Below are 24,294 nucleotides of genomic sequence, written 5' to 3'. Positions count from 1 at the left end.
AACTGTCTGCACCTCAGATGACACCTTTGCTTGAGAGCCTAGGACACGGGGAACTGGGAGGCTGGAGGCTCATTCCCTCCCTGGCTAGCCACAGGAAGCTGAGGATTGAGTCTGCTGTTCCTGTCCTGCTGCATTCCAGGGACGCTGTCTTTCCCGAAGGGCACACAGCCTCCTGAATTTTTAGCTGGTTCAATGTGACAGCTTTGTTCTCTTCCCAGGCATGGTATTGACCTCTCTCCCCAGCCAGCACTTATTAATAGGTGCCAAGGTCACAGGCGGGGACCTTGGCCCTGACCTCAGGGTATTATCCTGGTCCTCCTGGCAAGGGGTGTGAGGAACAAGGGAAGCTGTCTGAGTTTGTTGCTGTTGGCCTGTGTTGCCCTGGGAGCTGAGACAACTTCCTTGTTGGTGAGGCCTGCAGTTTTTCCCATGCACAATAAGGTCATTAATGGCCACATTATAAGCCCTGCAGATCAGGGTAGGTTGATGTGTCCATATTCTTGTCTAGAGACGCAGCGTCCTCATCACAAGGGAATTTTTGAGCTGGGTGCCTTGGCGCGGGCCTGCAAACCCAGTCCACAACCCAGGCTATACAGCAAGACTCAATATAAACAAATTAGGGGGAACTACTAGAGGTCTGCTTGCTCAGAATCTTCCATTGCTCTGGGTATGGTGAGGGTGTCTCTTGCATCGGTAGAATGCCAGAAAAATCCTTCTGGCTTTGGGACCATATTTTAAGGGCAGCTTGCCCTGAGCCCCATCAGTGGCTCTGGGAGTCTGAAGTCCAGGACCACAGTCCTGGTTCTGTAGACACAGCAAGAGAGCACCCCATGGTGTCAAGGATGCCTGAGTCCCTGCACTGGCCACCAAGATTACACGACTCTATTTCTAGAACCTCATCTGCCACCCGATGGAAAATGCGGGAAGAAACACGTTCTTTGCTTTCAAGCTCACTGGAAGAACAAAGCATTTTTTTGAATCAAGTATTTTGGAAACGGAATAAAACCTCACCCAGGGGTGCTACGTCTTTATTATAATGGTAGCCGGGTCTTCCATTCCACTCACCCCACCCATCTGGACAGGGTCGTGGAAAGCCCCAGGGTCCCTGAGAGAAATGAGGTCCACTGGAGCAAGTGATGCCACTGAAGACAATCTGCATGTGTCAGTCAGCTGATGGCATCAATGGCGGCTTACCACATTATCAGGGCAAAGGTCAACAGTGGTCATCTGCAAATCCTTAACATTTCACTGTACATGAACTTACTAGATCGGTTCCCTTTCCAAATGGTGCCGAGTGGAGGTGGTGCTGGGGAGGATGGGACCTGGATGGTCCAGTTCTGCCTCTCCCCACCCATCCTTTCTTTCTTTGAATCGGGTTTCCCTAAACTGCAGCAAGAGAGTCCTGGGTGGGTTTCTGAGTCAGGGGAACGCCTGCCCCCCCCCCCCCACTTAACTAGGAGCTTCACCACTTGGGGGAGGGGGGAGTCTTAGTTCCCTCATTTCTATATGGAGGGGTCCTCCTCCGGGGGTCTCACAAAAAGTTCTATTCCCGCACATTCAGAGAGGAGACGCACAGAAGCGCATGTCCATGCACAAATGTGTGCACGCATGTCCACTGCAGCACACTTACATGACAGCCACGAGGGAAACTATCTCAAGTGTCCATCAACCGACAAGCAAGGCAGAGGCAATGGGTTATCAAAATCCCCGTGGCTGCTACAGGGTCAGCCTTCTCTGGAGCCAAGAAGGCGGCGGAAGTGGTGTAAACCTATAAATCCCAGCATTTGGGAGGTTGAGCCAGGAGGATTATGAGTTCGGAGCCAGGCTGAACTACATGAGTCCCAGGCTAGCTAGAATTACATAGAGAAATCATATCTTCAGAGAGCAATCAAGGCTGGGAGATGATGGCTCCATCTGTAAAGCACATGGTGTACAAGCGTGAGGACCGGCGTCTGGATCCCTAGCTCCCACATAAAAGTTGGGCACAGCATCGTGTCTGTAACTCCAACGCTGAGGGAGCAGGGGAAGGGCAGAGACAGGTGGATCCAGCCAGTCCAGCCAAACTGGTGAGCTCCGGGTTCAGTGAGAGACCCTGTCTCGAAAAATAAGAGAAAGAAGCGGAGGGTGACACAACTTCTGGCCTGCCTACACACACACACACACACACACACACACACACACACACACACACACACACACACACACACACACACACACACACATGTGCACACATACACCTGCATGCAAATGTGCATACACACATACTAAAATAAAAAAAAAAGAAAAGAAAAAGCGTGTAGCAGGCACAGGGTGACTTCTCCCCCACACCCTACTCCACCCCTGCCACCTCCATCCCAGAGGGAGGTTCTCTGCAGGTGTTCCAGTCCGGAGCCTAGAGTCAGCATGGACCGAACTGAGCCTGCGCTGACGTTTTCCGCTCGCACTGGGCAGGCTCGGTTACTGTGTGCAAAGGGCTGGGCTCCAAGCCTCACCTTCCGTTCAGTTTTCCCTGAAGCACAGCGCGCATCCACCCTCTCCTTTTATGGAAGACAGCCTGAGACAGGAGGCTGTTGCTTGGTTTTGTCTGAACAGGGAGGGCTGGGCACGTTTCGGAGACAGATAAGACTGCTCTGCCACAGGCTGACCCACAGAGGGCCGGGGGGAGCTCGGCAGCCACCCGGACCCACACAAAAGCCTCTCAGCTTCGGGTGTGTGGGGGGAGGGTGGGGCACCACTCACACGTAGGCAGTCAGGTTCACTTGCTGAAACTGTGAACAACCAAAGCCATTGATAAGGTCAGTCAGTCAGGAGACAGGCTAGTCTCTACTATGGGCTCCCGTGCTGAGATGTGAGTGGACTTGAAATGTTCTGTAACATGTAAACATGTAAAGGGTTAAGGACCTCCAGTTGGATCAGTAGGTAAAGTGCATGCCAGGCAAACCTGACCTGAGTTCCATCCCTGACCACACACGGTGGACAGAGAGAAGTGACCTCCACACATCGCGGCACACGTGAACACACGTCCATAAAGAAATCAAACGTGACATGATAAAAATTTAAAATAGATGTGAAAGTTTGACTATACCAAGGGTCATGGTTGGCAAGATCGGCGAATGGCCCACACACTCTGGTGGGAGAGTGTGATCGGGCAAGACCATCAGGGCCAACAACTGGGCAAATCTGGTAAGTGGCAAAGTGGGAATACACCCTCCACCTCATCATTCCCGGTGAGGTAAAGGTGTTGTGTGATATTCTGATCGCATTTGGACGCTCTCAAGACTGTCGATAAAGTTTGCTTTGAATCAGAGGGTGGAGCTGGCCTCTAGCTGACCAAAATTTTGGAGGACTGAGGACAGATAGACAAGTGGTGTAATAGGACAGGGCTTAGGAGGGTCTCCGTCTGTTTGGATGGAGGAATAAGAGAGAGAGGTCGTCACTGGTCACTTCACCGCTGCCTCTCTGATCATTCAGGTTCTTCCCCCCGAGTTTTCATTGATAAAGAATAATTAGATAAACGCTTCTTCTGGTGCCCACCGTGGGGCCAAAATCACAGGGTAGCTGCTGGCCCCTGGCTTTACAGCCACCAGAGCCGGAGATAAACACTTCATAACAGGGCAGCTTAGAGCCTACAGAAGCCTGCTCAGGGGCTAAAAGGAGTCGAACGTGGCTCATGTACACAGTATTATCTGAAAACCTAGAAACTCAAACACCTGTCAAAAGAGTGGTGAGATTAACTGTAGGGAAGTGCACGCTGTCATAGCATAGAGCAGTTTAAATAAGTAAAGTCCACGGGGCAAAGTGAAAAAAGTCCTCCCCCCCCCCAAAAAAAAAAGAAAAAAAAGTCCCCGTAAATAGAACATGGAGCTGAAGGAAAGAATTTGGCAGAGTACGTACATACAGTAGAGCACCAATTCTGAACATTTAAAACCACACAAAGCAATGCCACAAGTCCTGCTTGAATTCAGGAACCACAACTGCATTTATGGTGCTAGACGCTATTTATAGACACGTACGGTGCGAGTGTAAAAGCACGTACAGAAATGACCAGCATCAAGTTCAGGACAGCGAGGCTGCAGATGGCTCGGCCATTAAGAGACCTTGCTGCTCTTCTAGAAAGCACATTCCCTGCACCCACATTGGACAGCTCACAACCACCTGTAACTCCAGCTTCCGGGAGGTCTGACGCCCTCTTCTGGCCTCCTTGGGCACCCAAACACACACATACACATAAAAACCCTTAAAACGAAATAAAACATTCAGAGGGACTGGAGGGATGGCCCGGGTGATTATAAGCACTTGCTGTCCTTGTAGAGGCCCCAGGTTCAGTTCTTGGCATCTACATGGTGGCTCACAACTGCCTGTAACTCTAGTTCCTGGGGTTCCAACACCCTAGCCTCCTCAGACACCAAGTACGCATACAATATACATCCATGCATGCAGGCAAAACACTCACACACATAAAATTTTTCTTTTTTTTTGGTTTTTTCGAGACAGGGTTTCTCTGTGTAGCTTTGGTGCTTTCCCAGGAACTCGCTCTGTAGCCCAGGCTGGCCTCAAACTCACGGAGATCCACCTGCCCCTGCCTCCCGAGTGCTGGGATTAAAGGCACGCACCACCACCGCCCGGCTAAAATAACATTTTTTTTTTTTTGGTTTTTCGAGACAGGGTTTCTCTATGTAGCTTTGCACCTTTCCTGGGACTCACTTGGTAGCCCAGGCTGGCCTTGAACTCACAGAGATGCGCCTGGCTCTGCCTCCCGAGTGCTGGGATTAAAGGCGTGCGCCACCACCGCCCGGCTAAAATAACATTTTTTAAAAAATAAATAAATAAAATTTTTAGATAGGAGACAGCGTCTGGAGAGGAAAAAAAAAAAAAAGAATGGGATCCAAGGTGACTGTAATGTCAACTGTGTCTGACTTGTCAAATTGAGGGGTAAGTACATGTATATTAGTCACATGACCCTCAATATTTTTATGTGCCTCAATTATTTCCCAATAAAAAATAATTCATATTTTTATATGAGAGGGCAGGGGATTAAAATATTGAGGTAAATCACTAAAATAGACAACAGTGAGTTTTTCTCCTAAAAGAGGGAGAAAGGGCAAAAGCATTCTGGATTCCATTCATAATTTTATTGCAACCGGGGGTGGGGAGGTGGGGAACGGCCTCTCGCCTGTGTGTGGGGAACAGCCCCAATTTCTGAGCACACAGGACTGCCCGAGGGAGGGGTGGCCTGAAGCACGGGTGTGATGCCTCCTGCCCCGACAACCTGGCTAACGGATCTGTTTGTAGCTTGGCAGTGATGGGGAACTGAACTGAGGATCTAGCACATGGTAGAAAAGGGCTCTACTGCTAAGCCCACAGCCACGGCCTCTCTGAGGTTTCTGAAAGGACAAATGAATGCATATTCACATCGCATATTTTAGTTTTACATATTACAAATGAATGCATATTCACATCGCATATTTTAGTTTTACATATTCATGACGTAGTCTCAGTCATATTTAGGTGACATCTCATACGAGGCAAGGCATTAAGATGCTCAGAGCTAAGAAACCATTAAAACAAGTTACTACACGATGGGTGCTGTCCACTGGACTCTACCTTTCAAAGCTTCTAACAAGCTTGTTTGTTCAGTTCATCAGATCAGATACACTGAACACAACAACACACTAAGTCGTTTCCTCACATCCCACTGGTGTGGTTCAGTAGGCTGGCAGATGGTAGGCACCTGTCCTCCGTTCCCCAACCAGACTAAAGTCCATCCTTCCTCAGGTTAATACACAGAGCTTGGTTTACACAGCCCTGGACTTGGAGTCAAGGAACAAGTGGAGGTGGTTTGGCCACTGCTAATTCCTGCACACGGACGCAGGGGGATGGCTGCCTCTGTGTAGCCAACATACCTCAGGCATATGCAGAGCTGGCTCCAGAGACCAGCTCCATCGGCCAGGAAACCCTGGGTACAGACACACGGGCACACACACGCAGGCAGACCATCCAGTCATACCCAGTCTTTCGAGGAGAAGGCTGTCCACGATCTCCCCGGAGAACAGCAGGAGCGTGGGAGGCAGCACCACATGGTCTGGCCACATGAGGAGGAACCTCAGAGCCAGCCACTTGCCTGGTTTATTCCTCACGACATTCTCTCAGGATCCTACCCGTAAATGATGGACCACCGCTGTATCGGTGGAGCCTAGGGCACCTATGGTGGAGGGAACCAGGGAATATGACAGAACCCTCACCAAGGAGGCCTTCCCTAGCTGAGGGTGCAATACCAGGTTGAAAATGTACAAGGCAATTTTCATAATTTTATTTTTAAAATTCAACTTATTACTATTGTTCTTGTTGATGATGATGTGAGTGCAGACATGCTTTTGTGGAGGTCAGAGGACAATTTGCAAGAGTTGGTTCTCTCCAACTGTGGGATCCAGGGATCGAACTCGGGTCCTCAGGTTCGTGAAAAAAGCGCTTTAGCCACTGAGTCATCTCACCCGCCCTCCCTAAGCAATAAGGAACAGAATGGCTTTGAGACAGGGTCTCACAGTGTACCCCCAAGCTAGCCTAGAACTCTCACGTCTTCCAGTCTTGGCCTGCCGAGCCTTGGGGCTACAGGCATGAGCCACTACAGCCGGCTCCATTTTTTCTTCCTTCCAACTGCCTTTATAGCTATAACAGCCAGCCTCTGAGGAAACGGCCTTTGGTGGCCTTTTAATTGATAAGCACATTCTTCTACCTGGCTTTCCTGGGCCGAGGACTCCTGGGTTGGGCCACCTGTTCGTTCCCTATGCAGATTATGTAGGGCGATGGGGATCCAGCCAGAGAAAGTCCACTAACGTTTGCTGTTGGCTGCTCGGGGAAGCCTAGGGAGAAAGACATCAAGTCCTTCTCTAATAATCCTGGCTCCATCTTTCTTGTTTTATTGTTTTTCTACCTACCACGGCCTCCCAAGTGCTGAGGTTTAAAAGCAACCCACATCGGGTCTTCTCTAGATTACCTGTCTGTGTCACCCTACCCAAGGAGCCTAGAGGTAGACTCCGTCGGGAGCTGGAGTTACAGGTGGTTGTGAGCCACCTGACGTGGGTGTGGGAACTGAACTCGGGACCTCTGCAGGAACAGTAGACACTCTGAACTACTGAGCCATCTCTCATTTTCCTGTCTAAACAAACAGCATACTATGCGAGAAGCCGCCAGGTCCCTCCTGGCGACACACAATGGAGAGCAGGCAGGGCAATGCAAGGCACGTTAAAAGCCACTTGGAGGTTAGAGGGCCCCGCCTCCAGCTTCCCGGACTAGAGGATGTCCGGCATTCTGATGAATGGAAGCGGTCACAAGCACTCATGCGCCTGTTCTTCCCCTTAGAAACATGAGACACGTGAAGAAAAATGTGTGCGCTTTACGCTTCCATCAGCCAGGTCCCCTTTTTCACAGCACCCTTTAACCAACGCTATGCAAAAGCAGCCTGGAGCCTCAGAGCCTTAGCTCGGAGCTAAGTCAGACGCTTCACCCATTTCCGCCCCAGAATGTGGCTCGAAAGGCTGGATTACGGCTGCCTCCCCGGCAGTGGGAGGAAATAAAACCCTCTCTTGGGTGCTTTTGTATTCTGGGCAACCCTGAAAACCTTCCCCAACAAGATCCGATTGCCTTCCTTCTAGCAGACAGCAAGGTCCTATGAATTGCCAGAGGGCACCAAGTCTGTCTCCAGAGCCCCACCGGCCGCCTGAGGCTGGAGGGCTGAATCATCATGGCTACCCACGCTGGGAAAGCCTCGACTGGCTTCCCCCTCTGGATAGCTCCCAGGGCCCGGCCCCACAAAAAGAACCAGATTTGGAGACCTGCACTCCCAGGCAGCCTTTGTCATAAGAGGCAGTGGGGTGGGAAGGACAGGTCTCCAACAAAATAGTGAGCCCTAGAGGTACTCAGCTGCAGAGGACACTGACTCATTGGAGCAAGTGACCACCATGTGTCTAGGGATCCTCTCCCGGACCACACCCACATATGGCAGCCCACCATACAGGCAGAGGTGATGTCCTAGAAGGGGCCTAAGAAGTATATGGAAGTTCTGGGCGAGATGCGGAAGGGGTTTTGTTGTTGTTGTTGTTTTTTCTTGAGAGACAGGTTTCTCTGTATAGCCCTGGCTGTCCTGGAACTCCCTCTATAAACCATACTAGCCTCAAACTCACAAAGATCCGCCTGCCTCTGGCTCCCAAGTGCTGGGATTAAAGGTGTGAGCCACCACCGCCCTGCTGGGAGCTCTTGGTTTTTTTGTTTTAAAGATCTCCTACACAAACAAGGTAAAAGTTTCAGCCTCAGGACTTTCCTCCAGCAAGGCTCAGGGATGGGGGAGGGGGAGAGGACATCACAATCTCCGACTGAGGAGGGCTTTAGTTAAGCATCATTTGAATCAGAAGTCACACGCTCCTATACCTACAGGAGCCTGGTAGATAGAATGTGGCAGAAGCGAATCTAGCCACTTGTTGGAGTGGAGAGCTGTGGTCCAAACCTTAGCCCAACCCCGCCACTGGAGGCCACCCAGCACCAAGTAGTGGAGCAGCCAGGCAGCTGGCAGGCACACAGGTGGCTGTGGGTGTGATGCTAGAGTCTTAGCTCACAAGGTCATTGGGCCTCCACCCCGGGATCTGCCATCCGGAGTCACCAGGGTATCACAACTAGGAGGGCTGTGAACTCCTGGTTCAGGAGGCCTATTCTAAGCACACTCTGCTACGCTGGAACTTCTGTCTCCCCTTTCCATGAGATAAGCATCAGCAATGTACACCACCAAGGAAGAAACTTAGGAATTACAAGTGCTGATGCATAGCTCCCTGAGGGCAGGTCTCTGCAGGGGAGTGAACGTGCGTCCTGAGGTATGGGAACCCTAGCTTGTGGCATGTGCTCAAGCCCATCATCTCCTAACCACCCTCCTCTGGGTCCACACCCAGCCTGAGATCCAGGATGGGAGCAACATCTCCAGCAGCCTTGTCCCGCAGCACCTCCCTTTCAGCTGATATCCAAGAGGAGTTCTGGTCCAGTTCTTAGGTGGAAGGAGGCCGGAGCCCCGCCCTGGCTCCACCCCTAACTAGCTGTGTCCTTCAGGAGGTCATAATCCTCAGTAAGACCATTTCCTAAGGTGCCAGATGAGGAAATCTCGGGTGGGAAAGCGTCAGCCCCTGGTCACCTCTGCCTCTCACCTGTAGATAGTTCTCTGTCTGAATGTCCAAGTCAGACTGACTGAACCTACTAACCTTAATTATATCAACTACCCTAGGGTGGGTAAACATACCTATAGCACTAATAAAAATGTGTGTTTCCCCCACTATCTCAGGCTATTTCTGGAAAAACATCCTGGATAAGGTGGCAGAAAAGCGAGATAAATCTTTCAAGACCCACCAGCATACGGCACTTTACACCAGACAAACATCACCCCAAGGACCAGGTGTCCGTGTGCAAGAATACACATGTCACAAGCAACACATGCCAAACCCTCCACGCTCTCCAAGTGACTAAAGTGTCTTATTTGAGCTCCTGGGCTGAGACCGCCTGGAAATTACAGCTTTAGAGGAATAAAACATTCCATTCAGACGTGCGGTTCCAGACCTAAGGCCTATGAGCAAAGTTTCCGGTGGCCTCTGCTCCTCTCCCCACACCGGAAAGCCAGGCGGGTCACCCCGTCCTCAGATTAAGGAACAGCTGCAACAGCTGGGGGAGCCCAGTGACGGTCTCAGGAGGGCATCACGTTCTCCAAATGGGAACCCCAAATACGGGATGCCTGGCTTTCAACCAGCACCCCCACCAGCTGCTCACTAACCTCCCCAGCGTATCTCAGTGCTCACACCTTCCCCGCCCACGGCGCATGGACCTTCCCAAACAGGCCCTACAGACAGGCCCGCTGGTCCCCACCCAGCCAGGTCCCAGCCTGGCACTTCGCGGTACCCAACTGACATCCACGGTCCTTTTCAAGGACACTGCAGTATACAATCCAGCGTCTGGGAGTGGGGGTCTTCAGTCAGCCGCCCAGCTCCTCAAAGCACACACACACATGCTCACATGCCGACAATGCCCTGGTGAACCCCAGAGCGAGGCCTGTCGCCTGCACCCTGTAGTCCAACCGAATGCCTCCGGGAGAGGCTGGGGGAGGATGCAGGCGGTGGCGGCGAGCGGATGCAAGAATGCAAGGCTGTGGCCAGGGCGGCGCCGGCGGGGCTCACCTTTTTGACTTGGTCATCCTTTAGCTCGGTGAAGTAATAGGCCAGGAGCTGCGCAGCGATCATGCTGGCGGTCGGGGATGCGGGGAAGCAGGCGTGGGGCCAGTGGCTCCTCCGTAGCCCTGGTGAGCAGTGGTCCTCCGGTGGCGGATCTGCGACTCCTCCTCCTACTTTGGCTCCTCCCCCTCAGTCCCCGGGCGGGGCGTCAGCCTACGCGCTCCGGACCTCCGAGCTCCCGTCCCTGGGAGGGTGACAGCCGCCAGCCGGCCCACCTCCTCAGTCCCCATTGGCTGCAACGCGCCTCTGCTGCACCAAGCTGGGGCTTCCCAGCCGGAGCGGGAGAGTCACGGCTGCTCCCTCCCGCGCCGGAAAGGAGGCAGCACCCAGCACGTCCCCCACGTAAGGAGCGCACGGTCACGCGTGGTGGCACTGTGCCACGCCTGAGCGGGTGGGTGGGACCCGGGGCAGGAGGTGTGCGACACGATCTGGAGAGGATGAGAGGACTGATCCTGGAGTGTTGCCCCCAGACACGGCAGACTGGAGAACGCGAGCGGGGCCACACCCCTTCTTCGGAGATTAGGGCTCGCCCCCCCCCCACATTGGGGAAGCACACAAGTGGGCGTGGAAAGCGAGCGGAAGCCAGAGCTAGGCGGCTTCGGGGATCTCGCACTGGGTCCCTGTGCCTGCCCGCCCTAGAGGATCCAGGATCTAAGGATGACGCACGGAACCGTACCTTGGCCCCCCCAAGCCTACATCCCAGACTGTCAGAGTTCACATTACTAAGCCCGAACCGCCCGTCCCAGTGGCTCCATGAAAGAGTTCACGGGCTCCCGCAAGGAATTTGGGCCTCAGGCCACAGGCTGTCCCCATCCTCCCAGCCTTCTCTGGCTCTTGCGCGTCCAAGAGGTTGGGAACACTGTTCAGTTTGGGGATTGAGGGAAAATCCTGTTACTACACGTAAGAACTCAGACAAACAGAAGTGACTGCCACCCTGATTCCACAGGTAAGGAACCTGAGGCCCACTTCACAGCTGTGTTCAGGAGTAAGAGACTGGGTTTGCTTATCGTCAACCACTGGTCACCTCGCAGTTTGCAGCTTCTCTTGCAGGCCATGGTTCCTGAGGCCAAGACTGCCGCATATGGGGCCCTGAGGTGACCAGAGTCCAGCTTCTACCGCACACCCGGGTGCTGGGAGCCCCTGGCCTGGCACCCATCAGGGCAGAGATACCTAAGCCCCAGGACACCCTTCAAGTACCCCAGGACCCTCACAGCCTCCACCACCCACTGAAGAAAGGGGACCTTAGACCAGAGGCCTCCATCCAGGGCACATCCCTACCCGGCCTTGGGACAGGTGCAGATGTGTCCTCTCTGAGTGTCTCTCTCTTTACCAGTAAGATCGAACAGTAGCTAGGTAGCTGCTGAGGCTACAATCCATGGTTTTTTGTTTTGTTTTGTTTTGTTTTTTTGGTGAAACAACAGCATAAATATCTTCATCTAATACAATACACGGGCCTGCTATCATAGAGTGGACTTGGGAGCCTACAGGTTAAAGTTTGGGGGCCTGTTAACCTGTATACATCACCATTTCCAAGGCCCAGGGAGAGCCTAACAGTTACATTTGAATTATTTTTCCTAATAGAACCCCCCCCCACACACACACACACACACCAAAAGATTATCTAGCCTTTGAGTCCCACGTAAATCTCAATCTACCCCTGGATAACTCTAAATCAAGAACAGCGGATTTTTCCTGCCGACACAAACACTACCCATGTGGCCGCCAGAACAAAATGGTTCTTCTGTACTGTGTTTGGATCTGCAGGTACGTTTCGGCAGGCTCTGGAGGCTGGGGACTCTTTGAGGATGGAGGGTTATTTTTGTTTTTCTGAGCTCTGTAAGTTAAATGGGCCACCTTTCTGAGCCCAGTGTCAGGGTCCTGGCCCTCACCCAGCCTTCAGCTAGCACTGTCACCCATCAAGCAAGCAACAACCCTCACCCAACAAGCCGGAGTTGGGGAGAAGCTTAGCCATGCTTGTAGGCAGGTAGGGACCTCGGCTGTCCCTTCTCCTAGCCCCTGAACCAAGGTGACTCAGGACGCATGCGCACCTGTACCAAGGTGACTCAGGACGCATGCGCATATGCAAAGCCGGGCACCAAGGGTTAGCATTATTTCCTGATACACCTCTAGGTCACACCCATTGCTACTCCCAACATCCCCACCGCCACCTCTCCCCCCCAACCCCTACCCCGTGCCCGCCTTGAGTCTTCCTCCTTTCTAGCCAGACGTATGACTAGAACATTTGAACTGTCTTTCTTCTGGCTGCTGGCTACCCGCCATCCGAACCATTCGGAGCTGCAGGCCACATTCATTGCACTGAAGATCGAGCTAATCGCATCATGTCCCAGCTCACAAGCCCCTTCTGGGCCCTGCATGCTGATGGAGCCAATTGAAATGTGTTGGCCGGGGACCTGAACCTACTCTTTGTATTTATCTCTTCCCTTGCCCCTGGCCACAGCAGGGCTGTTCCCACTGTCTTCACCAACAAGTCCGTTCGATTGTGCCCCAATTCGTTAGTACCTTGCTCACCCAGCCTTCTCTGCTAACCTGCGCCTGCCCAAGTTCCAGCTTCACCAAAGGCAGGCGCGTCTGGCTTCCCTCCCCTAGCCAGCCTCCCCTGACCTCAGCTACTCACCCTGGCCTCCCAGGCCCCAGCACCTCCACAGGGCACACTCGGACTGTGCTCAGAGTCCATGCAAATGGACGCCAGGGCTCCTCTCTACAGACAAGGAGCCGGACGCACAACTGGTGGGCCATCTTGCCCAGTGGCGGGTTGCAGTGGAATTTGGAGCCAGGACTCAAACCCAGTTCTGATACTCAGCCAGCCCTCTGTCCATCCCACCTCGCCACCTCAGGCAGCCTGGGCCCCAGATAAGCAACACTGAGTCAGGACTGCCTCACTGATAGGGGTGACTGTGTCCTGGGAGCCTGGTTTTATCGGCTCCCATCAGGGAGTTCCCTGAAGCTAGCCCTAGGGCAGTGTTGTGTCTGTCAATTGAGCCACAGATCACCTCATGCATGTTTCTTATTGGGTTTTTGTTGGGTTGTTTTTGTTTTTGTTTTTGTTTTTTTGAGACAGGGTGTCACTATGTAGTTCCAGCTGCCCTGGAACTCTCTCTGTAGACCAGGCTGGCCTGGAGATCTGCCTACCTCTGCCTCCCAAGTGCTGGGATTAAAGACATGTACCGCCATGCCCAGCTGTATTTTTAATTTTTTTAGGTTTTTTTTTTTTTTTAAAGATTTTATTTTTTTATTATGTATGCAGCATATATGACAGCAAGCCAGAAGAGGGCACCAGATCTCATTACAGATGGTTGTGAGCCACCATGTGGTTGCTGGGAATTGAACTCAGGACCTCTGGAAGAGCAGTCAGTGCTCTTAACCGCTGGGCCATCTCTCCAGCCCTAGGTTTATTTTTTGTATGTGAATATTTTGCGTACATCCATTATGAATGTATGCGTGTATGCATGTATACCATTTTTGCGCCTGGTGCCCAAGGGTGTTTGTGAGCTGCCATGTGGGTACTGGGAATTGAACCCTGGCCCTCTCTAAGAGCAGCCATTGTTCTTTCTGCCCCCATCAAAAGGGTCATGACCCACAGGTTGAGAACTCTTGCCCTAGACCCACAGGAAGAACTTAATCCAGAGAGTCTCAGCCCTCCACCCCCTTTCTGGAAGCTTCTCCTTCCCCTCCAGACTGCTGAGCTCCCAGTTCGTTCACCGTAGCTTCCTCCCCTGGTCATGGGAAGGACCAAATGTTGCCAGGCTGCTACCCACCCCCTCAAACACACGTGCCCAGACCATCTATTAATTTCCATCCGACCCACAGTACTGGGTATTACTCCACAGTGATCTCGGACAGACTGGCTGAACCTCTTGCACCTGGGAGTGCACTCCTACCAATAATCGTGTTTACATAATGTCACCAGTTTACAGAGCAGTTTCTCACATATTGCCTCATTTATCCCGATAACAGCCTGGAGAGGTTACCAAGACAAATATCATTATCCCCACTTCATCATTCAGCGAGGTGTGAGAGAGGCCTGTAGAAGGTTCACAGAGACAATAAGAAGAGACAGCTGGGCGGTGGTGGTGCATGCCTTTAATCCCAGCACTTGGGAGTCAGAGGCAGGCAGACCTCTCTAAGTTCGAGGCCAGCCTGGGCTACAGAGCAAGTTCCAGGACAGGCTCCAAAGCGACACAGCAAAATCCTGTCTCGAAAAATAAATAAATAAAAAGTGACAACCCAACAAACAATGTTTCTGTGAGTCACATCACTGGGTTACAACCGGCTGAGAATTTGCCCAGTGAGAGCTGCTGATTCAGATCCTGGGGATGGTGATATAATGTCTTGGATAATGAAACCCCAGATCGCCTATCACCTACAGCCTGTAGGGACTTTCTGGTGAAGAGCACCCAAGGGTGAAAGTTCACGGGGACCTCTACTCAGCTACCAGCACCTCCAGACACCACCCATAGTGGCTGGGCTGGTAAAATCACATTCTCAGCTGCTCTCCCTCTGACTGGCCCAAAGTTCTGTCTGTTAAATTCAGGATCAATTAACTGTCAACTGCTAGGCTAAAACTATAATGTCTTGTTTGGCCCAGGTAGTGTTTTATAAACACTGGCCAACACTTAGCATCATTCGACTTCACTGTAAAACCCACATTTCTAGCATGGAGGATCCTAGCCACATGGGGATAATTGTGTAGCAAGGGGTGGGCTAGGCATGAGAGCAGCCACTACCCTCTCTTCAGCCCAGGCAGGCGCCTGTAGCCAGCCCAAGCCCTCTCAACCCACCACTCCACGGATTGAGGACACCTGGAAAGGACTGCCTCTGTCCTAATGGGGGGACTTTATAAGCAACGGGCCTCAGGCATTAGGGCCAGGGTTGGGATGAAGTGAGGCAGAAATGGAGTGCCAGATTTAAGTTTTGCAGGAGAATGTTGTGCCTTGGAAACACCTGCCCCTCGGGTATCATAATGACTCCTACCTGCTTGCTTGGCTCTACACCACCCCCCCACCCTACCCCCACCCCCGGCTGCTTCACCACTACTCAGAGAGGGTTCAACCCCCACATCCTCAGCTTGTAGCCTGAGGAAGCTGAGGAAGGCCTGGAGGAGGGTGGTTCTGAAGGCCCAAGGCGCTTAGGCACCTGTTCTTTATCTCAAGCCAGGCCTTCCGCACAGGAAGCCCTTATTTTGTTGGCCCAGAGCAATTACAAGTGACCATGCTGACCACCCTGAGTTTCCTGATCAGGGCTGCCCTGTCCCCACACAAACGACTGACAGACCACCTTCACAGAGCCAGCAAGGTCCCGCCTCCACCCACCTGCCTGCCTTTGGTTTCCTGCCAAAATATACTAGGAAGTGCTTACACACACACACACACACACACACACAGAGTCCACGTCCACGCCTAGACAGGACTCCCAGGGCAGGAGCGTTCAGAGCAAACATACAAGCAAACAAAAATTAAGGGCTGACTTGGTGTTTTTGCTAAGAAAAGGTCTTTTAAAAGCTACTTTTATCGCTGGGAGGTGGTGGTGGCGCACGCCTTTAATCCCAGCACTCAGGAGGCAGAGGCAGGTGGATTTCTGTGACTTCAAGGCCAGCCTGGTCTTTGTAGTGACTTCCAGGACTATGTAGTAAGTTGCCTTTTTCTTTCTTTTTTTCTTTTTTAATCTTTTTTATTAAAAATTTGTTTATTTTTATTTTATGTGCATCGGTGCTTTGTCGTGGGTGTCTGCTCCCCTGGAACTGGAGTTACAGACAGTTGTGAACTGCCATTGGATGCTGGGAATTGAACCCTGGTCCTCTAGAAGAGCAGTCAGTGCTCTTAACTGCTGAGCCATTTCTCCGGCTCCTGTAAGTTGCCGTCGGAGTTGCTAACAAGCGTTTAAAAATCGTTCGGTGGATTTTAGCCTGGGATTAATATTTCTAACGATTTCTGAAACGACCCTAAACATGCTTCTGCAATCTTGTACTGTGTATTTATGGGAAGCAGTTTTCTCAGCATTGATGAGACTAAATGGGAGTTGACTCTGAAAATAAAAAAAGCCACAAAGATTTGGTATATCCTTCAAGATGAAATATTCAGCCCAGGTTTAATTCCTCATGTAAAAACAAACATACTCATCGCTAGTTTGGCTTTTTTTTTTTCTTTCTTTTTCTTTCTTTCTTTCTTTCTTTCGTTTTTTTTTTGTTTTTGTTTTGTTTTGTTTTTCGAGACAGGGTTTCTCTGTGTAGCTTTGCGCCTTTCCTGGAACTCGCTTTGTAGACCAGGCTGGCCTCGAACTCACAGAGATCCGCCTGGCTCTGCCTCCCGAGTGCTGGGATTAAAGGCGTGCGCCAACACCGCCCGGCTTCTTTTTTTTTTTTTTTTTTTTTTTTTTTTTTTAGCTCTGAGACAGGGTTTCTCTGTGTAGCCCTGGCTGTCCTGGAACTCACTCTGTAGACCAGACTGGCCTCCACTCAGAAATCCAGTTGCCTCAACCCGCTCTTCCCCATTCCTGGAGTGCTGGGATGCGTGTGCCACCACCTGGCCAAACATGCCCATCTTACTAGCAGCCAAATTACTGTCGTCTTTAGTAAACAAGAGTGAATGCATATTAGAGCTGGCAAGATGGCTTCATTGCCATGCAACCCTGACACCCTGAGTTCCATCCTTGGAACCGATCATGGAAGGAGGGAACCGGCTGTCAAAGGTGCCTTCCAACTGCCACACATTCACGCATGCATGCCAATCACACCCTCCCCACACAATAATCATTAATTTAATTTAATTTAAATTACATGACTTTAATCCCAGCATTCCAGAGGCAGAGGCAGGATTTCTATGAGTTTGAGGCCAACTTGGTCTACAAAGCAAGTTCCAGGACAACCATGGCTACACAGTGAAACCCTACATTAAAAAATTATACATATATATGAATATAAATCATTTTAAAGTAAATTTATGATTTATCATCAGTAAATATTTGATTTGTATACTTCCTTATATATCTATGTACTCAGAGTCATATAAAAATTTTTCAGGCAAAATGGGTCACAAATGGAAAAGTTTAAGAAGCCCTGCTATATCCAAAATTCGAGGCAGAGGCAGGGGAATTACCCCAAATTTGAGGCTAGCCTATAGTACCTAGCAAGTTCAACGCCAGCCAGGTCTACATAGTGAGACCCTATCTCAAAAATAAAAAAAAAATAAGGCCGGGCGGCAGTGGCTCATGCCTTTAATCTCAGCACTTGGAAGGCAGAGCCAGGCGGATCTGGGTTTCACTGTGTAGCTTTGGAGCCTGTCCTGGAACTTGATCTGTAGACCAGGCTGGCCTCGAACTCACAGAGATCCACCTGCCTCTGCCTCCTGAGTGCTGGGATTAAAGGTGTGCACCAACACCACCGCAAAGCTAGGAATGTCCTTTTAAACTTTTTATTACATTCATTTGTGTGTGTGTGTGTGTGTGTGTGTTTTCATGGACACATTGTGGTACACATATGGGGTTTACGGACCACTTACCTGAGTTCCTTATCTCCTTCCGATATGGGGGAGGGGGTATCCTAGCAACCACTTTTATGCAGAGTCATCTTGCTAGCCCCTCTATATCTCAATGTAAATACCTTGAAGAGAGCTGAGGACCGAACCCTCTCCCCACACCGACACTGAGAATGAGTGCCTCCCTCTGTAGTCAGTTTCTTCTGTAATATACTGTATCAGCTCCAGGGGTTCACTCCAGCACTCAGGTGGCAGAGTCAGGAGCGTCATGGCCAGCCTGGGCTACCTATTTAGACTCTGTCTCAGAAAACAAAATGTAAAACAGGAAGAAACCCCCCTTTGTTGGGAGAATTCCCACAGAGCTACACCTGGTTTGAGTGTTAGCACCTAGCCTTAATCTGCCTTCTGGGATTGCTACCTTTTATTTCGAGGCACCCCTGATGTGAATCTTCTGAAGGTGCAAAGCCTATGCAAATGTGGTTGAGAAAGAACCTGGAACACTGAGAATTTGCATTTGGCATTGTCCCCTTGGGAAGACTAGATAAGAGGTTTTGGGGTACAAAGATTTACTTGCTAAAGGTGTAAATAGGAGAACAATAAAAGAGCCCTTTGCTAAACTACAGTGGAGCAGTCCATAGAGATGGATCCCCTCTGCAGCTAGGAAAGGCTAGAATCATCCTTAAGGTGCCTCTGTTTATTGATTCCACAAACCTGAGTGAACACCCACACCCGATACACAACACCTCTTATTCTCAAGTCCCCACCATGTCAGCTTTTCCCCCTCAATAAATATTTGAGACATTCTCTACTCTGTATTCCCCTGGTCACTCCAAATGTGGCAAAGGACAAGACAGAGTGTCTGCCCACATTTTGGGAGACAGTGAACAAATCCTACTTAAATATGTATTAGGCCAGCATGGTCTAGCTAGCACAGCCACATCCCATCATAACCACCTCTCCTTCGGCCTAACTAATCAATGTTTCTGTTTTTAGCTGAATTAAGTGTTTCCTCCCCTTCCCCCCTCAAGGATCACATTTCCAGCCTCCTTTGCAGCTACGTGTGGCCATGTGACCAACCTTCAGCTAAAGAGAGAAAGAGATGGAAGGGGGAGAGTCTTCTGGTAACTTCTGGAAGCCTGCCCAAGCATACAGCTATTATGCCACTTTCCCTAGGGCATTCTTCCTGCCTCACTCCTGCCAGCTCCTTGGATTATAAATCACCTTGGGAAAGGCAGCAATACCATACAAGATAAAGCACCAAATTTAAGTAGGTGCCTGGGTCTCAGTCAGCAAGGTGTCCTGCACCAGCCCCACATACCTCCTACCTCTGGGTCTCCAAAACGAAAAGAAAAATGAAGTTGCATCGTGTTTGTGGCTATTTGGGGGTTTTCTGTTAAAATCAACCAAATCTGTTCCTAACCAACACAGAGACTAAATAACTAAGGGGTCAGGGCATTGTCGTAAGCAGGGTGGACAGGAAGGCCTCCCTGAGGATGTGACATTTGAGCAGAACAAAAGGAGGGAGAAGCCATGGCAGAGTCTGGGAAAGGGTGTCCTGGGCAGAACTTATGCCCTGTCACCCAAGCTGGAAACCCAAGCATTGTCCCTGGGCACTTTCTGTTCCACGGGCCACGTCTCATCTGTCACCGATGTTACAGGAATTTAGCAGAATCACTGTGTGGGGTAGATGGTAGAGTGAATGGCTGTTTTTTAAAAGTACTTTGACCCTGAAGAATCCTTGTGGAAAATGGTGATTGTTTTCCTGAAGGGGCATTGTAGCCATCTCATGATTTTGGTCACAAGACACCTCAGGCACACCTGAGGCTCTTGTATCATTGTGTACCGCAAATGATACGTAATAAAGGACTAGAGTCATGAGGGCATGTGATGCTGTCCTTCAGTAAGACATGTAAATTAAGATTAAGGACCTTAGCCGGGTGGTGGTGGCACACGCCTTTCATCCCAGCACTCGGGAGGCAGAGGCAGGGGGATCTCTGTGAGTTCAAGGCTAGCCTGGGCTACAGAGTAAGTTCCAGGACAGCCAGAACTGTTTCACAGAGAAACCCTGTCTCGAAAAACCAAAAAAACAAAAACAAAAACAAACAAAAAGATTAGGGACCTTGGTATGAGGAAATATTTTGTGTAATTTTCATTAAAAATGCCTTTGTACAGCTGTTCTGGGTTCAGTCCATCAGAAGAGGTTGGACTTCCTGACACCACATAGGTCTTACAATTTCATCATGGAGTGCCTTCTTTCTTCAACAGACCCGTGCTACATGGTGCACCCCGACGCACCAAATCCATCCAGAGCAAAGGCACTCAAAGAAATCAGACAACACACGCTCCTGAATCCCACCTCTTCGGATGCCTTCTGCAGACGGGCCCACAATGGGTTAAACTACATCCTCAGTCAAGCATGTGTGAACTAACTCCCAGAACCTGCAACTGTGCCTTATTGGAAAAATGATCTTGTGGACCCTTTTCAGTCCTGTAGCCTCATGGTAATTTGTAAGGGAATCCTTAAGGGAGAGAGTTCCCTTTGGGGCTATGATCTCACTGTGTAGCCCAAGCTGGGCTTGAACTCACAATCCTTCTGCCTCAACCTCCCAAGGGCTAGGGCTACCAACATGTACTTCCATGCCCAGCCCTAGGAAGTCACTACAAAGCCCATCTAGACATCGACTCTTTCTACCCCAACTACAGAACTTGATTATTCAGGATGCCCTGTCGGGAAATGTTTTTGGTCATGTATCAAATATTTTAATCGGGTAACCCAATAATTATATATTTATCTTCTAACTGCCAATGCATACTACTGCATTCATATGTATAAATCACAAACATGAAACGGCCTTGAGACTGGCTGTTTCTCATCAAGCTAAATATCTCCCTGCAGTTCCTCTGCTGGGCGGAAATTACATGTTTTTAAGGCTCACTCATCTTGGAAGTATTCATCTGAATGTGTCTTTCTTTTGTCAGATACAATTACATCAGCTGGATATAGTACTGCATATATATGTGTGTGTGTGTGTGTGTGTGTGTGTGTGTGTGTGTGTGTGTATGTGTGTATATACACACATATATATGTGTCATTTATTTTAAATTTTATACACATTGGTGTTTTGCCTGCACGTACATCTGTGTGGGGGTGTTGGATCCCCTGGAACTGGAGTTACAGACAATTGTGAGCTGCCGTGTGGGTGCTGGGAATTGAACCCGGATCCTCTGAAAGAGCAGCCAGCGCTCTTAACTGCTGAGCCACCTCTCCAACTTCTTTGCTCTTGCAAAGATGTGTGCTCACGTTCATTTTGCAGCATGCAACTCTACTAAGGAACAGTCAAAAGCTGGAAAGCTGAGAGAGAGAGAGAGAGAGAGAGAGAGAGAGAGAGAGAGAGAGAGAGCAGGCTATGGGTCACACAATGAGCATATCTCTACCACACAAAGGAATGAACGGGGTTTGGAAGGTACGTTTTGTTGAGATGTAAATTCACATGTCATTTAACCATCTGATTTTGTCATTGTTTGAGGATTTATCAGTGTTTCATGTGTGTTTTGGCTTGCACGTATGTATGTGCACCATATGTATACAGAGCTTGGAGAGGCCAGACAAGGGCTTCAGATCCCCTAGGCCTGGAGTGACAGACTTTTTTGAACTACCATGTTTCACTCTGTAAGAAGAACAAGTACTCTTAACCGATGATGAGCTGTCTCTCTAGCCCCTTATTTAGTTGTCATTTTTTAAGATTTATTTATTTTTGTGTTTTTCAGGGACTCACCAGGTTGACCAGACTAGCCTCAAACTCCTGGGCTCACGAGATCTCTATTCCTTAGCCTCCAAAGAGCTGGCACTATAGGCAGGCAGCATGACCCAGCTAATTCACTTGCTCCCTGGGTAGAGTTTCGTCATTTTTGATACAATCTCCGAGCGAGGAGATCCTCACCACAGTCAGCCTTAGAATATTTCCTCTCCCTCTTTCTGGTGGCTACCAGCTTGCAAATTTCTATATGCACGGGTCATTGGCAAACATTTAATTGTGTCCATATCTTCGCCTTTTCTGAATATTTTATATAAATGGAACAACACAGTATGTGGCCTTTCATGATTGGCTTCTCTTAACTTAGCATAATGTTAAGGTTTGTCCATGTCATGTGTATCTGAACTTTATTGTTTTGTTGCCAAGTAATATCCCATTGTGTGGACATACCACAATTTATTTCTTCTTTTATTGACAGACAAATATTTGGCTTTTTCCCACCTTGGAGAGTTAAATCAATTTTTGGTATGGCTGCCATAATGAAATGCCACAGATTGGGTGGCTTAACAAAATAAATGTATTGTCTTCTGGTTTGGGAGATTAGAAATCCAAGATCAAAGGCGGGCAGGTTTGGTGGTTTAGATGAGAATGCCCCTATAGGCTCCTATGTTTGAATGTTTGGTCCCTAGTTGATGGGACTGTTTGTGAAGGATTAGGAGGTGTGGCCTTGTTAGAGGAGATGTGTCACTAGGGGAGGGCTTTGAGACTTCAAAAACCCATACCATTTCTTCTCCTTCCCCTTTCTCTCCCCAGCACTTGGGGGGTAGGGGCAGCAACTCTTGTGAGTTCATGACCAACCTGGTCTACATAGTTTCAGGCTGGCCAGTCAGGACTAAACAGTGAGACCCTGTCCAAAAAAAAAAAAAAAAAAAAGAAAGAAAGAAAGAAAAAAGGAAGGAAGGAGAGAAAAAGAAGAAAAATTCCATAACAACAAGAACTTATTATACAGGCATGTCAGTACCAATCTGTAACCCCAGAACACAGGAGGCCAAGGAGGGTCATGATCGCCAGGTCACACTAAGTTACACAGTGAGTTGTGGTCTCAAGAAAAATAATTTTAAAAACAGACTTAGTAAGCTGGTACTTTGGATGATGATGATGATGATGATGATGATGATTACTGATACAAGGTCTTGCTCTATACCCCAGGCAGGCCTGACCCTCACTAGTAGCCCAGTGTGGTCCTAAACTTGTGCTGCTCCTCTTGCCGTAGCTGAGTGCCGCCGTGCTGGCAGGCTCGCACCACCACACCCTGACGGCCCTTCGGTTACCAAAGTCCTTTCTCTACCACCTTCTCACGGGGCCAGCCATGTTGGAGTCCATCTGTCCATTTTGTTCTTGTTTTGTTTGGGGGGACAAAGTCTTCCTTTGCAGCCTTGGCTGTCTTCACATTTGCGGCCACCCCCTCCCCACCCCTCCCTCCACCCCCCCCACCCCCCCACCCCACCCCCCCGCTTCTGCTTCCCAAGTACTAAGATCACTGACCGTCCTCCCCATGTTCAGCCTTAAATCACCGTTGGGTGCCTGCTCGGGGGGAGTAGGGTGGAGGCACAGAAACCTCTAGATCTGGGATCGTATGACTCATATCAGCCTATGTGGGTAAGAAAGGCCTGACACTCGTCCATGGTGAAGTACGGAGGGCATGGGCTCCAAGGTCCTGGTCTGCATAACGGGGAACATGGAGGGGAAAGACCCCCGTCCTGTCTCCTAAGGGCTCCCCACAGTTGTTATACCATGCCAGGGCAGGAGGGGCCCTGTGTTTAGCTCGGACGCTTAACCCTTTGCTTCCCAGAAAGGGGTGGGAAGGGGCCTTTGTCATAGGGGTTCTCTCACTGCGCCCTGCCATGTGGACATCTAGGCCCAGAGAGGGAAGAGCCTGGAAGTAAACATGGCTCCCCACCCAGGGGACTCTACTACAGGGCTTCCCAGTTGTTGAAAACCATTATCAGACTCCCCCATGGGAACAGAACAGCCATACAAGATCTCTTGCGCACACGCGCACACACACACACACACACACACACACACACACACACACACACAAAACCAAAGTTTCAGAAGGAAACAACAACAAAACACATTTAGGCATCTTACCTTACTTTCTGTGAGGGGGGGTCGTATCCGTGGTTCGACGTCTATGGCCTTAAAGACAAGACAAGCCGGTGTTACAAAAGGCGCTCACACATATTGACCCGTGCGAGTCAGAGAACAAAAGCAATCACCAGAGCCGGTGCACCGGGGACTAACGACTCTGGGTGGGAGGGAATGACCCCCGACATTTCCCATTCATGCATTTATTCCCATGAGCACCTCTCAGGTCCTCACAAAGGTAGGTGCCAAGCACTGCGGAAGGTAGCACCAATTCAAAGATGGCGGACAGGGGCTGGAGGGATGGCTCAGCAGTTGAGAGCACTTGTCCTAGCAGAGGACACAGGTTCAGTTCTCAGCACCCATGTGATGGCTCACCGGCACCCCTTGTTTCAATTCCAGGGGATCAGACACCCTCTTCTGAACTCTTAGAGCACTGGGCATGAACATGGTGCTTAAACTTAAATGCAGGCAAAACATTGTACGTAAATCTTTTTTTTCAAAACGACAAGTTGAGAACACCAGAGGCTCAGCCCCTCGGGGAGCCAATAGTCCACCAGAAACTGGCCACTGAGACAGGGGTGCGATTGGCAATGAAAACACAGCTCCAAGAGGTTGGAGGTGGAGCTCAGTGTGGAGAGTGCT

At 50.1% G+C, this 24,294-nt stretch overlaps 2 protein-coding genes across 2 annotated transcripts in view; one reads left to right on the top strand and one right to left on the bottom strand.

Annotated features, from left to right (window-relative positions):
- Hk1 (hexokinase 1) overlaps positions 1 to 10,378 on the bottom strand; it is a 70,441-nt gene extending 60,063 nt beyond the window's left edge. The window contains exon 1 of the mRNA XM_052744872.1: positions 10,203 to 10,378. Coding sequence (XP_052600832.1) covers positions 10,203 to 10,265 — 63 coding nt within the window. The 5' untranslated portion in view covers positions 10,266 to 10,378. The remainder of the gene's footprint in view (positions 1 to 10,202) is intronic.
- LOC128114686 (uncharacterized) lies at positions 10,280 to 20,685 on the top strand. Its single transcript, XM_052744873.1, has 2 exons — positions 10,280 to 11,202; positions 20,012 to 20,685. The coding sequence occupies exon 1, from the start codon at positions 10,280 to 10,282 to the stop codon at positions 11,180 to 11,182; it is 903 nt and encodes a 300-aa protein (XP_052600833.1). The 3' UTR covers positions 11,183 to 11,202; positions 20,012 to 20,685.
- The last annotated feature ends 3,609 nt before the right edge of the window (positions 20,686 to 24,294 follow it).

This window comes from Peromyscus californicus, unplaced genomic scaffold, assembly GCF_007827085.1.
Source record: "Peromyscus californicus insignis strain IS unplaced genomic scaffold, ASM782708v3 Scaffold_19__1_contigs__length_69161282, whole genome shotgun sequence".
Classification (NCBI taxonomy): Eukaryota; Metazoa; Chordata; class Mammalia; order Rodentia; family Cricetidae; genus Peromyscus; species Peromyscus californicus.
This window is presented reverse-complemented; position numbering and strand designations above follow the sequence as displayed.